Source organism: Stenella coeruleoalba (genome assembly GCF_951394435.1).
Source record: "Stenella coeruleoalba genome assembly, chromosome: 10".
In the NCBI taxonomy this organism is placed as follows: domain Eukaryota; kingdom Metazoa; phylum Chordata; class Mammalia; order Artiodactyla; family Delphinidae; genus Stenella; species Stenella coeruleoalba.
The window spans coordinates 72,692,479-72,706,221 of NC_137156.1; the positions used below are offsets into that span (position 1 = coordinate 72,692,479).

Sequence of the window (13,743 nt, forward strand, 5' to 3'; positions counted from 1 at the left end):
AAAATAATAACATCTGAAAATACAAACTAACAAAGAAAAAAAATGCCAGGTCAAGTATATATTTAGAACAAACTATGCATTGGAAGGTAAAATAAAAACCTCAGATAATGGTGTGAACCTATTTCCTATGTGCCCTACTTATTTATGGCTGGTCTTTGTATTTCAGTAGCTAGAGTGGCAAGTCTGAATGTTACTTTCTTTGATTCCTTTTGAAGTATTCAAACAAGGGCCAATTTAACATCAATACAAATTAAGTCACTTGTTTATTTCTGCTTCCCTACCTTTCTGCAGATCTGACTTTAACAGACATGCTTTAAGCAGAATAGTCAGTTTCAACAGCTTGCTCAACCCCTATATTCTTTGCCAAGTAGTGTCCACTAAGGTAATACCCCCTTAATAGGAAAATTTTGAGTGTAAGGCAACTGAAAGAATGCCAAGCTGAAATGCTGTGGGAATAAGTCATCAAGTTAAGAGTTGCATTCAGGATCTAGGATAATTAATTTTATCTGTTTTCAGATTTGCTCTTACATATGGGGTTGCTTAGTGGATTTGCTACAATGTTAGGGACTTCAATTTATCAGGAAAAGAAAGTCTCAGTCATATAGGAAGAGAACACAATTTCATAGCTGCATTAACAGTAATACTTTTGATAGCACTTTTGTTCAGTATTTTTATTTTGTTTGGAAATCATTCCAAGAGAAATCATAATAGCTATTTACCCCATATGAGATGAAGACATCATCAAGCTAGCTGATGCTAATGAAAGTACGATAACCCGTGATCCTTGACAACTAGCTCAATCCGTAAGAACGTACTTTTTTCCACTCACAAATCCTAAATTCAAACACATATGTTCTTGAAACTACATTTCAAAACAGGAACCCTAAATCCCTTTTTAAAAAACATGGGGAAAATACATTTAACAGCAATTTATAGTAATACTTTATTTCACAAAAAAACAAACTTTTCATTATTTTTCCCTACAAGTTCATATTATACAATTTTATCCTTTAAAAAAGTACTAATTTTTCTTAAATCTTAGCCAACATTCCCTAACAAATTGCTGTTGTAGTATATAAAATGTTACCTCTAGATCAGAAAGTCCACACATAGGTATAGTTTTCAAAACTATAGTACTTTTAAGGTATAGTGAACTCCCTATTCAAGTCTGCACCCAGGTATAGCAGTGTAACCCCTCTCTACAAAAAATTCAGTTTTGATTTTCCCTATACTCACACTTTTCCAAAGGTTTAAACAGCCTAAGCAGCATTTAGGTTATAACATTTTGCTACCAACCCCAGCGGTTACCATGAACCACTGCACCCATTAAGTACTGCAAAGGCACCTGTCAGCATGGTAAGACCATACAGTAGGTCTGTAGGTCAAAGAAGAGAAGGGGAGCAAAATATCCAATGAACCAGGGTAAGAATTACAACTGTATAAAATTGATAAACCAGAAAATTCAACTTCCATAAAATAATTCAGGAATACTGAATGCCCTTCGTAAATCTGCAACATGGGGTTTAGTGCACATGTGAAATGTCAGCATGAGTACATAAGAAATCTGTAACAGGGAACTCCCTGGCGGTCCAGTGGTTGGGACTTGGCGCTCTTACTGCTGGAGCTCAAGTTCAATCCCTGGTCGGGGAACTAAGATCCTGCAAGTTATGCAGCGTGGCCAAAAAAAAAACACCACTACGAAAAAAATAAAATCTGTAACAGAGGTTGATCAATGGGGTGAAACTAAGTGTCTGGCCTAGGGGTGGAAGACTTATTTTTTGAAGTAGTTTTGTATTTCTTGAATTATGTACCATGTCAAATATCTGATTTATTCAGATAAAATGTCTTACTTGCATCTTGTAAAACAAATGAGTTGGGAAGGACCATGTGTAATTTTAAAACTTCTGAGTGGTTTGTTATTAAAAATACTTGAATACATTCTCCCAAATATCTCAGCTATAGTTGAGACCAATAAAGTTATTCCTAAATTTTTTTTTCTAAAAAAAATTTTTTTTAAGTAACTGCACCATGAGGCATGCGGGATCTTAGTTCCCCAACCAGGGATTGAACCCGTGCCCCCTGCAGTGGAAGTGTGGAGTCTTAACCACTGGACCACCAGGGAAGTCTCCCAGTAAGCTTATTCCTGAAGGGCTACAGATAAAGGAAATGTTTTTAAGCTGAAATATAACTTAAATCAACATGGGAAATTTTCCATATTAAAAAACTCTAAACCAAATCCCTTTTGAAAATGCAAATGATCACCATCTAATTTTACTTTGTACAGATTTCCCCCATATAATTTTTATTATTAAGATAGACAACTTTATTATTTTTAAAATGTCTTCAATAAATGATTTAAAAGAAACATATATCAATATCTATAATAATACATGTTTTCTACTAACTATCATTCAGGCATTGTGGTACTTTGACTTTTAAATGCAAGGGGAGTGGCGAGTTCTCGAAAAGTAGCATCACTTGGATTTTTATACTTTTAACCACAAAATATGAAGATGGTATGCCAAATAAAGACTGCAGATGCTGATGGAGCATTATGAAGCATAAACAAGATACCTGATTCTCCCAATGAGAAAGAATCACTGATAGAAGCAAAACTTACATGAATCTTAGACATATTGTTGTGTGAAAGAGCCAAAACCAAAAGAGGACATATGTAGTAGGTTCCATCTATCTTAAATTCAAGAGTAGGTAAAAACTAATGTATAGCAAAAGAAGTCAGATTAGTGGTTACGGTTTGGGGCAGGAAGAATACTGACTGGGAGGATGCAGAAGACGACCTGCTGGGGTACTGAAAATGTTCTACATCTTGATTTGGGTGGTGGTCACCTAAGTGTTTACATATGTAAGAATTCATCAAGCTGTCTACTGAAGATTTATGCACTTTCCTGTATGTCATATCAATGTATCTGTTCTTCCTGCTTTGTTTTTTTCAATCGTCTTTTCCTAGGAGGAGAGAAAGATCATCTTGAAGAAAACTATTAACTCAAAGTTTTTCTTAATTCCCAAAAGAGAGGAATAACCATAAAGATCTACTAAAATTAGTCATTTAGCTTTTCTTCCGAATTAAAAAAAAACACCACCACAAGATTTCTGAAAGAGTAAGACAAAATGAAATGGAAACAAAAAAGACGCAGACCAAACTCCAACCAAGAAGAATCTGCCTATGGCCATCTGCAGGGATGCTGAATTGACTTGAGTTTAGACAAAAGAGACTGTCTTCTAGGCACCTACTACAACTAGCTAATCAGTAATATCTATAAATGTTTCTGGAATCCAAAAGTTTCCTAATCTCTTAGACTATCTGCAGAAATTAGCTTTACAATTAGCAAAAGAAGAATTGAGTCAAAAAAATTCAAGATTAGGAATAATGTACCTAAATGATACATGGCCTCACCTCCTCGTATTTTTTAAATTTAAGAGAAACTCGAAGACTGCTTCTTGTAAGATGTCCTGTAGAAATGGATTAAGAAAAATATTCTGGTCTTCCCAAGTCATCATATCAGACAGAATCTACTGTAGGTCAAAAAAACTTAATCTCTATGAATATTCAGTGACTCCCTTGAATACATTCTTTGTATAAGAATATTTGATATAAATCAATTAATGATTTAAATACAAATATGATATTGTCCAAATTTTCTGTAATTAACAGACTTAAACTGATGCCCTCCAGATAGAGGACCAGAACTGCAAGTAGCAATTCTGAAGAAGGGCACATTGGGAGGAAAAGCAAAGAGAGCCTTCTCACCTGGTGTTTGTTTCTCACCATGTTTCCCCAGCTGGTCTTCTGGGCTTCTTGCATTCCCTCCTGAGGGAAAGCATCCATTAGATTTGTAGACTCTCTTCAGGTACTGGTGACAACCTTTTAAAGCACCTTTCAGATAACCCCAAATGCTAACAAATTCAAGTATTCCCTCTTCTGCCTAAAATAATCCTGAAGGGTCATTAAGAAATGGGAAGTTGCTTCCCTTTCCATTCAGGTGATGATGGAATATCAACACCTAGATGTTGTGCCTTCAAATGGCTCTGAAACCAGCTATGAAGGTGTCTAAATGAGGAAGGTTAGGATAATCACCTTGTACAGACTACTCCCCTATTCTGTTTTTCCAACTCAAGCCAACTTCTCCAGGTCAGGAGTACCAGCTGCCGCTCTACGATCACTTCTAGGCCTCTTGCCCTCTCTGATAAGGTACTAAGTAGAGAATGGTGCTGAAGCCCATGGAAACTCATCAAGTTTTAGAAATTCTTTGCAGAGTCCTTGGAGGTCTCAGTAGCTTCTAGGTCACAAGCTAGAAAGTATATTTCAGTCGACTTTCTAGCAAAAACTGTTTGTTTTCCTTTTTAAAGGTTAAATAAAGATCTAGGAATGGAAAAGATGTGCCCTGGAAATATTTCCCCAAATGCTTAGCTAACGAAGATGAATAAGAACTTGGAATATTAACAGTATCTGCATATGTGTGTGTATGTGTTTGTACAGAGAAATTAGAATACTGCAAAATGATCTTTCAACATCTGCTAAACTATATTCTTGCCTCATGGTTCAATAAGTTTTCTAGGGATATTTACATTTAATCATTTCAGGCCATTCTCTACAATGATCCAATTTCTCTCAAATTCTCCAATATTAAGAACTCAAATTTCTTTCAAACAGATGAACCTTAACATGACCACTTCTTAGACGACAGCTTGTGAAGTTTAATAATTTGAGAAGACAGCATATAATTGGCTGCCCAAAGACCCTCATTTCATCTCTGCAGCTACCTCACCTTATTAGAAACCCAATTTCTGATAACAATTTTCATTTGCAAGTTGCATGTTCAACTCCATCGGGAGAGTAAGGATATTTTAAATCCCTCTGTTTTTAACAGGCTCTTTTGCAGATACTGACCAAGAACAGCAATACTCAATGATGAATATCACATTGCTCAAAAATAAGATACCGAAGATGTCAGAGCCAAGCAAGACCCAAGAGTGGAATCTAGAAAAGACAAAACCCTTCAGGAAACTGGTCCCTAAGTAAAACCAAGCAAACCTAAGTCCCAGTATACTTGTTCTTACCTGTAATTGGAATCAGTTTCCAATGTATTTCAGTCTCTTCAACATTATTTGACTTAGATTGTCTACGGAATCCATGTTCAATGGGAACAGTGGGACACAAACTGCAATCTTCAAAATTACTCATGCTAATTAAATTTGGATCCTAAAAATTAGAGTACAGATTCAATACCTTTCTTTTTAATTAATTTTAATGTCAAGAAAAAACAACTATTTTTTCACAGCAAATTTACAAACTTCAACCTGAACATTACAAGCAAGTAAAATCAACATGGTGAAGTTATAATGCTCTAATCTCAAACTAGAACATAATTTTTTCTCTCAAAACGTAATTGTTTGATTTACAGCAGAGGTTGGTAAACTTTTTCAGTAAAGCACCCAATATTTTAGGCTTTGCAGGCCAGATACTCAGCTCTGCCATTGAAATGCAAAAGCAGCCATAAGCAATACCTAAATGAATGGGCATGACTGTGTTCCAATCAAATTTTAGTTACAAAAATAGGCAGTGGGCTGGGTTTGGTCCATGCCCCCATCAACACAATTTAGAGTTTTAAATATGTCAGGAAATGGTAACAATATAGGTTAGTTTCTTAGTGCCTACCTTACACATGCCTCCAACTGAGATCCCTGTCTTCATCCTCCCCATAAAATAAATATCCCCAAACTACATGTAGGAAGCCTGGGGACATGCATATGACTTTAAAAAAAATTTTTTTCTTTTGGCTGAGGCACGTAGCATACAGGATCTTAGTTCCCTGATCAGGGATCGAACCCGTGCCCCCTGCAGTGGAAGCAGAGTCTTAACCACTGGACAGCCACGGAAGTCCCATGATGCATATGACTTTTACTCAAAGACAGGGAAGAGAAAAATGGAAGAAAGTAAATTAGGAACAAGTTTTTAGGAACATGGTGCCATCCTGGTACAGTTCCCCAAGTGATGCAACCACTTCTTGGGAAGGGGGGAGCTGGGGAGATTAGGCTACTTCTCAGCTAGATATTAGTACTCTATTAGTACACCTATCATAAACTGGATGCCCTGTCAAGCATGGCTGAGGGTTACCTCAGAGGTAATCCTAAAGGCCACTCATTTTCCATTGCATGAGAAATACAAAGTATTTAACCTTGTTTCTAACTGGTACACTGACTTTGGTCACCTCATCTGCCTCACCTATGGGTTCTGGTACTGCCAGCAGAAAGCCAGTGTTTTGAGGACTCAATTTTATTATGAAATGATAGAGAATTAACTCCAGTAAGCCATTCCTGACAAATAGATGGTCCAGCCTTCACTTTAACACAATGGTAAATTTCAGACTACACATAAAGCTTATGAGCAGGAAGGAAAACACTTCTGCGTTTATCTCTGTGTAACAAGGAATAACTTAGAAATACTATCCTGCACAGACAGCATTACTGAAATGTGTATCATTTCTTTGTGAAAAGGAAAAACAAGCACATTCACCCTTTTTTTTTTAATTCTTAAAAAAATTTTTTGGCTGTGCCATGCAGCATGTGGGATCTTAGTTCCCTGACCAGGGATCAAACCCGTGGCCCCCTGCAATGGAAGCGCAGAGTCCTAACCACTGGGCCACCAGGGAATTCCCCCCACATCCTCCCTTTCATACACACATTCACAAAAGCAAACAAAGATAACCAATAGATATAGGCTTACTTCTTTCAAATGTAGTTTATGGTCAGTGCCTACTTCACTGGTAGAAACAGCAAGAGGATACTTTAAAGATGATGTATCAACTTCTAGCAGTGGGCTCTGAGTATCCTTAAAATGTGCACTTTCCATTTTTACACCAGTAGGCTGCTCATATTCTTTCTTATCCAGGGTAGAGTTCAACTCATATTCATGCTTTTGCCTCATCTCTTCATAGGCACCATCAGAGCTCAATCCTAAGGCCTTGTTGACTGTGTCTGTCAGGGATGCATCAGAATGACGTGCATTTGCTAGTGTTTCTGATAGCCAATTAAACAACCTATGGATGTCAGCAATGCTAGAGTTAGAGGTATCCTGCTGCTGCCGTCTCAAGTCAGCATCATGCCCAAGTGAGCCAACAGGCTGTGGAGACTCTGAAGGGAAAAGAGAAAGAGACATCTCTTAAAGTCTGGAAGGCAAGCATAAAAATTAATTATCATATAACATTTATAGGCAGGAACTCAATCAAACCACCTGCTTAGAGTTTACAGGTATATCCGTCCCTTACTTTCCAAATATGACTGGTTCTAAAATTTTGCACACAGGTCAAAATTCCCATTAAATGAAGGTTTATTTTCATCATAATTTGAAAATTCTATTAAAAATGAGCTCAAATATTATGTTGGTAATATGGATAATATATATAAATAACTGTACTGTAGTTACCTTAAACTCTATCACCAAAATCCTAAAATCAGTGAGGTACTTGACAACAGAAAAATACCTACACAACTATTTTGCAAAATGTTAGAGAAGGGTATGCAGATTACTCTTAAATCTTCTAAAAATATAAAAACAACAAAAACCCATGATTTTATCTGATTTTGATCTCTCCCATTCTGTACGTAAAATACTGGCTAACCTTTTCATAATCTAAGCTTTATCTTAAATGACTAGATTACTTAATTCATAACAAAGCTGAGATATTAGAGATACAAAATCACCCCAAAGAAATCTACACCAATCTTGCACTAAGAACAAAAAGGACTATGAGAGAAAACATGTTAGACATGGCTCCAAGCAGGTATAAATCTGGGTTATCTGCACCACCAGTATATTTAAAAACTTGCAAAGGGAGGAGACATTCAGAAAGGCATGTGCTTTAATGCTGAAGGAGGGTAGAGCCAGGGTAGATATCAGGATTCCGATTTAGGTAGTGTATATGTACCACAGGCAAAAAAAAAAGTTAGAAACAACAGGGTACATACTGTATGATTCTAATTATATGAAATTATAGAGAAGGCAAAATAATCTATAGAGACAGAAAGCAGATCAGCGGTGGAGTGGAATGAGATAAACTACAAAGAAGAACAAGGCAACATTTGGGGGTAATGAAAAATGTCCTATATATTGGAGTAGTGGTAACACAGCTATAAAAAAACTCATTAGACTGTGCACTTAAAATGAGTACATTGTATATAATTCATACTTTAAAAAGTTGATGTTAAACGCAGTAGGGGAGACAGAAGGCTACCTCTTAATGAGTGGGCTCACCACCAAATCAAGATCAGAATGTTTTAAAAGTTAGAATCTAACCTTTAAATCTCTACTTTCAGGATCAGAAATAAAGTGTGCAAAATGATAAGAAACAAACACAAGTGAGGAACACCTAGATATGCAACTCTGACTATCACTAGTTCTACTTTAACCCATCTACCCCTTTTCCCCTGCCCCATTTCTCCTTTGGTCTATTATAACCAGCATAGCTTTCCCACCATTTTAATTACTGATAAAGCCCGATTTCCACCCACAAATATTTTTTCACACATACAAATTTGCCAATTATCAGCTAAAATGGTGCCAAAATTTAAGTACCTTGCCTATTATGTGTTCAGTGCTAGGAAATATAGCTGACTTTAGGAACAATGTTTGGAGTTAGTCAGAAGTGAGTTCAAACATGGATCAGTGAACTCATAACTTTAGGTAAAATTATTTAACTTCTCTGAGATGGCTTCCTCATCTGTAAAATAAGGATAATAATGTCTACCAATCAAGAACTAAATGAGTCCATACATGTAAAGCAGCTAGCACATAGTAAGCACTTAACTCTCAGGACACAGGTCAACAGTATTAGACAGTATGGATCAGTAAGCACCGTCAGGTTCAGCACAGAGCAGAAATCCAGCATAAGCTAAAGGAGATGAAAACCATCAAGGAGGAGAACAGCCAGAAAGCTAAGGAGGGTTATGAACTGCAAAGATATGAGCCTTGAGAGAAATGAAAGATGCTTCAGGAAAAAAGAAAGAAGTAAAGGGCTGACCATGACATGTTCTGAGAAAAGTGCCTTAACCAAGGAGAGTGGGAAACATGGCTACCCAGGCTGGACGTGGCCAGTCTTTAACAAAGCCTTGAAAAACGAATACAGAAGCTGAGATTGGCAGCAAAAGTTCCTTTATAAAAACAGGGGACTGCCTAGATTGGCTCTCAGGCTATAATTAGCAAACCCTTGTATGAGGAGAAAGGACAGAACTACTTTACTATGTTTTTGGTTGTTACTTTTATACTATATAAAAACAATTCTGATATTTTACCTTCATACAGATGGCAATTTTCAGATAAATTACTGGTTTTGGCGAGCTTTCTCATATTTTCAGGTAGATCCTCAAGCTTCCTCTTCAAGACAGTTTTGCTTCTCATATCTTCTTTGTCTGAGTCCCCACCCACATTTTTTTTCCTACACTGAATTAAATTAATCAATTCTTTGACTCTATCCTTATCATAATCCAAAGAGTGAGATGACTTCTGCTTTCCAGGTGTAATAGTTTCACCCCTTGAGTTATTTCGTTTTCCGAATTTCATTTTTGTACCATTCATTTCTTCTTCTTGGCCTTCATAATCTGAAAGTGGACTAAACTGTTGAAGTTTTCTATTTTCTTCAAATAGCTCTTTTAATTTATAAATAGGTAACTGATACATTTCAGGCCGAAAAATATAGGTATGCAAACAATTATCAATATGGGATTTATTTCTTGGAGCTGAATATAAAAATTTTTTATCATCTAATCGTGAATCATATGGAAACATGATAAACTCTCGTTTACCTGAACCAAAACCTCGCTTAAAAAATTCACTTACATACTTTTCAACAACAGAATGAAAATTTATAGTATTTATATTTTTGAATTCCTTTCGACACTGAATCAAAGCAAACTGTAAAAATTGAGTTATTTTTAATACATCTGGTATGCTCTCACGTCTCTCCTGTGGTGCTGCACTGGTTGAACCTTTCTGTGCTGTAAACAAACAAAAAAGCAAACCATGTTAGCAATCAAGAAATTAGTCAAGTACAGATCTACATATTGTCAAAGCAATGTAACAACATCCATACATTAATGGTGGACCAAACCAGTATGTACCCTAATACATATATGTTATATAGGGATATATGAATAGCATGCTTCTAAGCCCAGGAGCCTAAAATGGGCCAATAAGAAATTAAAACATGAAAACTGCAGAACATATTTTTAAAGGGAAAAACACCTGCCCGTTGAAGATCTTCTTCATGTCCCTAGGCATCAACTGGTGGCAAGGAAAATGTAAGGAGAAATAAAGACCTGAGGCTCCTAGCAAGACCGTCCAGCAAATGACAGTAATGTCACTCCTTCCTGTTGTAACAACTTTATCTCTATCTCTCTATCCCCGTAAGCAGATATGTAGGCACTGAATGGCTACCACTGACAATCTCATTTTTTTTGGCCGTGCCACGCCGCTTGAGGGATCTTAGTTCCCCCAACCAGGGACTGAACCCGAGCCCTCGAAACTGAAAGCATGGAATCCTAACCACTGGACCACCAGGGAATTCCTGAGAATTTCATTTTTAAGCTAACAGTGAGAACTTTACCTTAAGACAGCATTAAAGTTCATTCTTAGAAATGGTGAATAGAAATGGTGTTCTCTAAAACAGTATGAAAATTCTTATTAATTGTGAATGGCCTAATATTTAACCTAGCACGTGATGCACTTAGTCACTAAAATGTGAATACAAAAATGAACTAAGCTCAAAAAAAAAAAACATATAATAGAAACCCTGAAAAACTAAGCTATAATACTGTAACAATTACAATCAACATTTACTTAGTGAAAACACTGACAAAAACCAGATAATTTTTCATAGTTAAAAAAACAAGTCATATAATTTGTGTTTTATATTGCTAACACCTCTTAATACCCCCATTATCTCCCAAAACATGACGTAAGAAAGACAAAATGCTTAGTGAGTTATCTGGAAATTTTCAATAAAATGTCGGTATCTATATGTAAATGGATTTAGATATTCAAAGAACTTACAAGTAACTATGCCTCTAGGTTCTTGAAATAGAAACAAAGCATGTAAGACTCGAGACTTAGCAGTATGATGTTCTAAAAAAACAAAAGTGAAATTCATTAGCAATATATTTTAACTTTTAAAAAGTTAAAGGAGAATTATAAAAATTAAAGAGAAGATCACCTACCATATGGAGAAACCATTTGACAAGGAGAGAGAAGAAAAAGGTATCCTCGGTCTCCCAAAGGTTTAACAAGAACCTACATTTTTGGAAGAGGGAAGAAGTTGAATTTGCATTATTATTCACCATAAGGCAGAAACATAGCAGTTTCTACTAATTATAAGGAAAGCAAAAAGTTTCTGATCATCTTTTTAGGAAAAGTACTGCTACTGAATTAGCTAAAAAACTCTTTCCACCAACCCTCTGCTCATTAACAGGATTCCAATCAATTAAGAAAGCCTTAGTTTTCATAATTTTAATGAGAAAATATTACTGAAAGAATTCTCCTATTAAATCAACTTGTTGATTTTTCCTTGAAGCTAAAATACAAGAACCAAACAAAAACTTCAAATATTTTCCTCAGCAATTCAAAAGACATGTTTTTAATTGCCAAGGTGGTGTGCTGGATGTTGGAGATACAAAACAAGTATGACACAAATGCTACCTTTCAAGAGTTCAGGCTAATCTCAAATGAAATGTGTTGCTGTAATCTAATTCTTCACATATTTAATGAACATCTTTCACACGTAAGGCAATTTGCCTTACCAGAGATAACTTGAAAGACAAGCAGCACAAGATCCTTTGATCAAAAGAAGGTTATAATTGGGTGGAGAAAGTAACACAAGAAATATTAATAATTAGATAAGACAGGAAAGGTCTTTAAAAGATTTACAAAGCAACAGAAAGGAAAAAATACAGTTAGTCTATGGTTGGAAAACACATTGAGAGTATATGGGAGGTGGATTTTGAAGGATGGCTACATTGCCAAGAGCCTAAAGTTGTGGGAAAGACATTTCAATAGAGGCAACGTCATAAACAAAGGGCAGAGTTATAACATAATGGACAGTTTGCAGGCATCAGAGTACTTACGACTGGCCAAGGGTGAGGAGAGACTAGGAGAAACATGTAAGACAAGTCTAGAAAGAAAGATCATGGGCTAGATTGTAAAAAGACAAGAAGGCCAGGTTAGCCAGAAATGCCCTCGAGAGTATACCCTTTTGAGCTGAAGTGTTTCCCTAAAAAAAAACCCAAAGAAACTTGATAGCACTGCAGGAGGAAAGAGAACAATGTAATGCAAAGAACTCAGTTCACAGACTACTGCAATAGTTCACAATATTTTTTGGATTAAAGAAAGGGTAAGTAAAGGAAGAACTGAGTATGGCAGCTAAACACAAAAGGATATCTGGATTCTGAAAGAAAACTTGTGCTACCTAAATTCCTTTTAAACAATTCCAGTAAACAAAGTCTGTGTAAGAACCAATAATGTAAAGGACTAAAGTGACTACGCTACCAATTTACACTTAATAAAAACATTGTTTGAACACCCAAAAGTAAGGTGGACAATGTATCTGCAAAATTTTTGTTTCAGACTCAAACCCTTTCATCCAAAATGTTTTATATATCATATCTCTTCTAACATTTTGCCCAACTCTTGTTGATTTGTCAGAACAGAAAGTTGGGAGACATGAGTAAGAGCTTCATGTTTTGTGGTTGCTCAGAAAAAAAACAATTAGATTATTTTAACTTCTCACCCACTCCAAATACCAGATTCTTTAACCTGACTGGCTTAGTGGCCTAAAGACCCTAGTGCGCTAAGGGGACTCAGTGTCCCCAGAGACTCATGGAACACAGGGAATCTATACCCAGAAACAACACTCAGGCAGACAGAAGCCCTAGCAGTAATATCTGTGGCTTTAAGCCAAAGAAACACTTTCAATCCTGTGCAATAGGAAACACCTGTGAACTCTGTACTGATGCCTCTATTTATTACCCCTTACTGTTTCCTTCTCCCTCAGAAAACAACACTAGCCCAGTCTGTGGATTTATATTACTTGATTCTACTATTTTGGCTTTGCAGATAACATTACAGGTAATATGGTATGAAAACAAAAAGTATTTTTAAAAATGTAAAATATTAAGCTCACAATCTTAAATTACCAAGTTTCAGAGAAAATAAGCTACCCTAAGAGAGATTCAGCAAAAACAATAGATTCAAATACCCAAGGGCTGCAGATTGGAATCAAAAGATGCAATATATAAAACAGGTATGAAATGTTCAAAGAAATAATATGGCAGAACTGAAAACATGTTCACACAGAAACTGTCATACAAATATTCACAGTAGAAATATTCTTAATAGTCAAAGAGTGGAACCAACTGATGAATGGCAAACAAAATGTGACATTATCCATACAGTGAAATAAAAGAAATGAAGTACTGATACATGCTACAACAAGGATGAACCTTAAAAGTATTATGCTAAGTGAAAGAAGGCACTAAAGGCTACATAGTACATGATTCCACTTATATAAAATGTCCACTATAGACCAATCCATAAGAGAGAAGAGATTAGTGGTTGCCAGGGACTGAGGGGACGAAGGAATGTGAAGTGAATGCTTAGTGGGTATGAGGTTTCTTTCTGGAGTGATGAAAATATTCTGGAATAAGATAAGTGGTAATGGTTGCACAACATTGTAAATC

General features: G+C 36.1%; 1 protein-coding gene across 8 annotated transcripts in view; it reads right to left on the reverse strand.

Annotated features, from left to right (window-relative positions):
* Positions 1-13,743, reverse strand: part of TASOR (transcription activation suppressor) — a 49,238-nt gene that overhangs the window by 8,576 nt on the left and 26,919 nt on the right. For 4 of the 8 annotated variants that reach the window (XM_079935576.1, XM_079935578.1, XM_079935580.1 and 1 more), the window contains exons 12-17: positions 11,230-11,302; positions 11,066-11,137; positions 9,310-10,011; positions 6,746-7,152; positions 5,080-5,221; positions 3,770-3,829 (exon numbers count right to left, since the gene is read on the reverse strand). In XM_079935576.1, coding sequence (XP_079791702.1) covers positions 3,770-3,829; positions 5,080-5,221; positions 6,746-7,152; positions 9,310-10,011; positions 11,066-11,137; positions 11,230-11,302 — 1,456 coding nt within the window. The remainder of the gene's footprint in view (positions 1-3,769; positions 3,830-5,079; positions 5,222-6,745; positions 7,153-9,309; positions 10,012-11,065; positions 11,138-11,229; positions 11,303-13,743) is intronic. The other 4 variants (XM_079935579.1, XM_079935577.1, XM_079935583.1 and 1 more) reach the window with 1 other exon arrangement.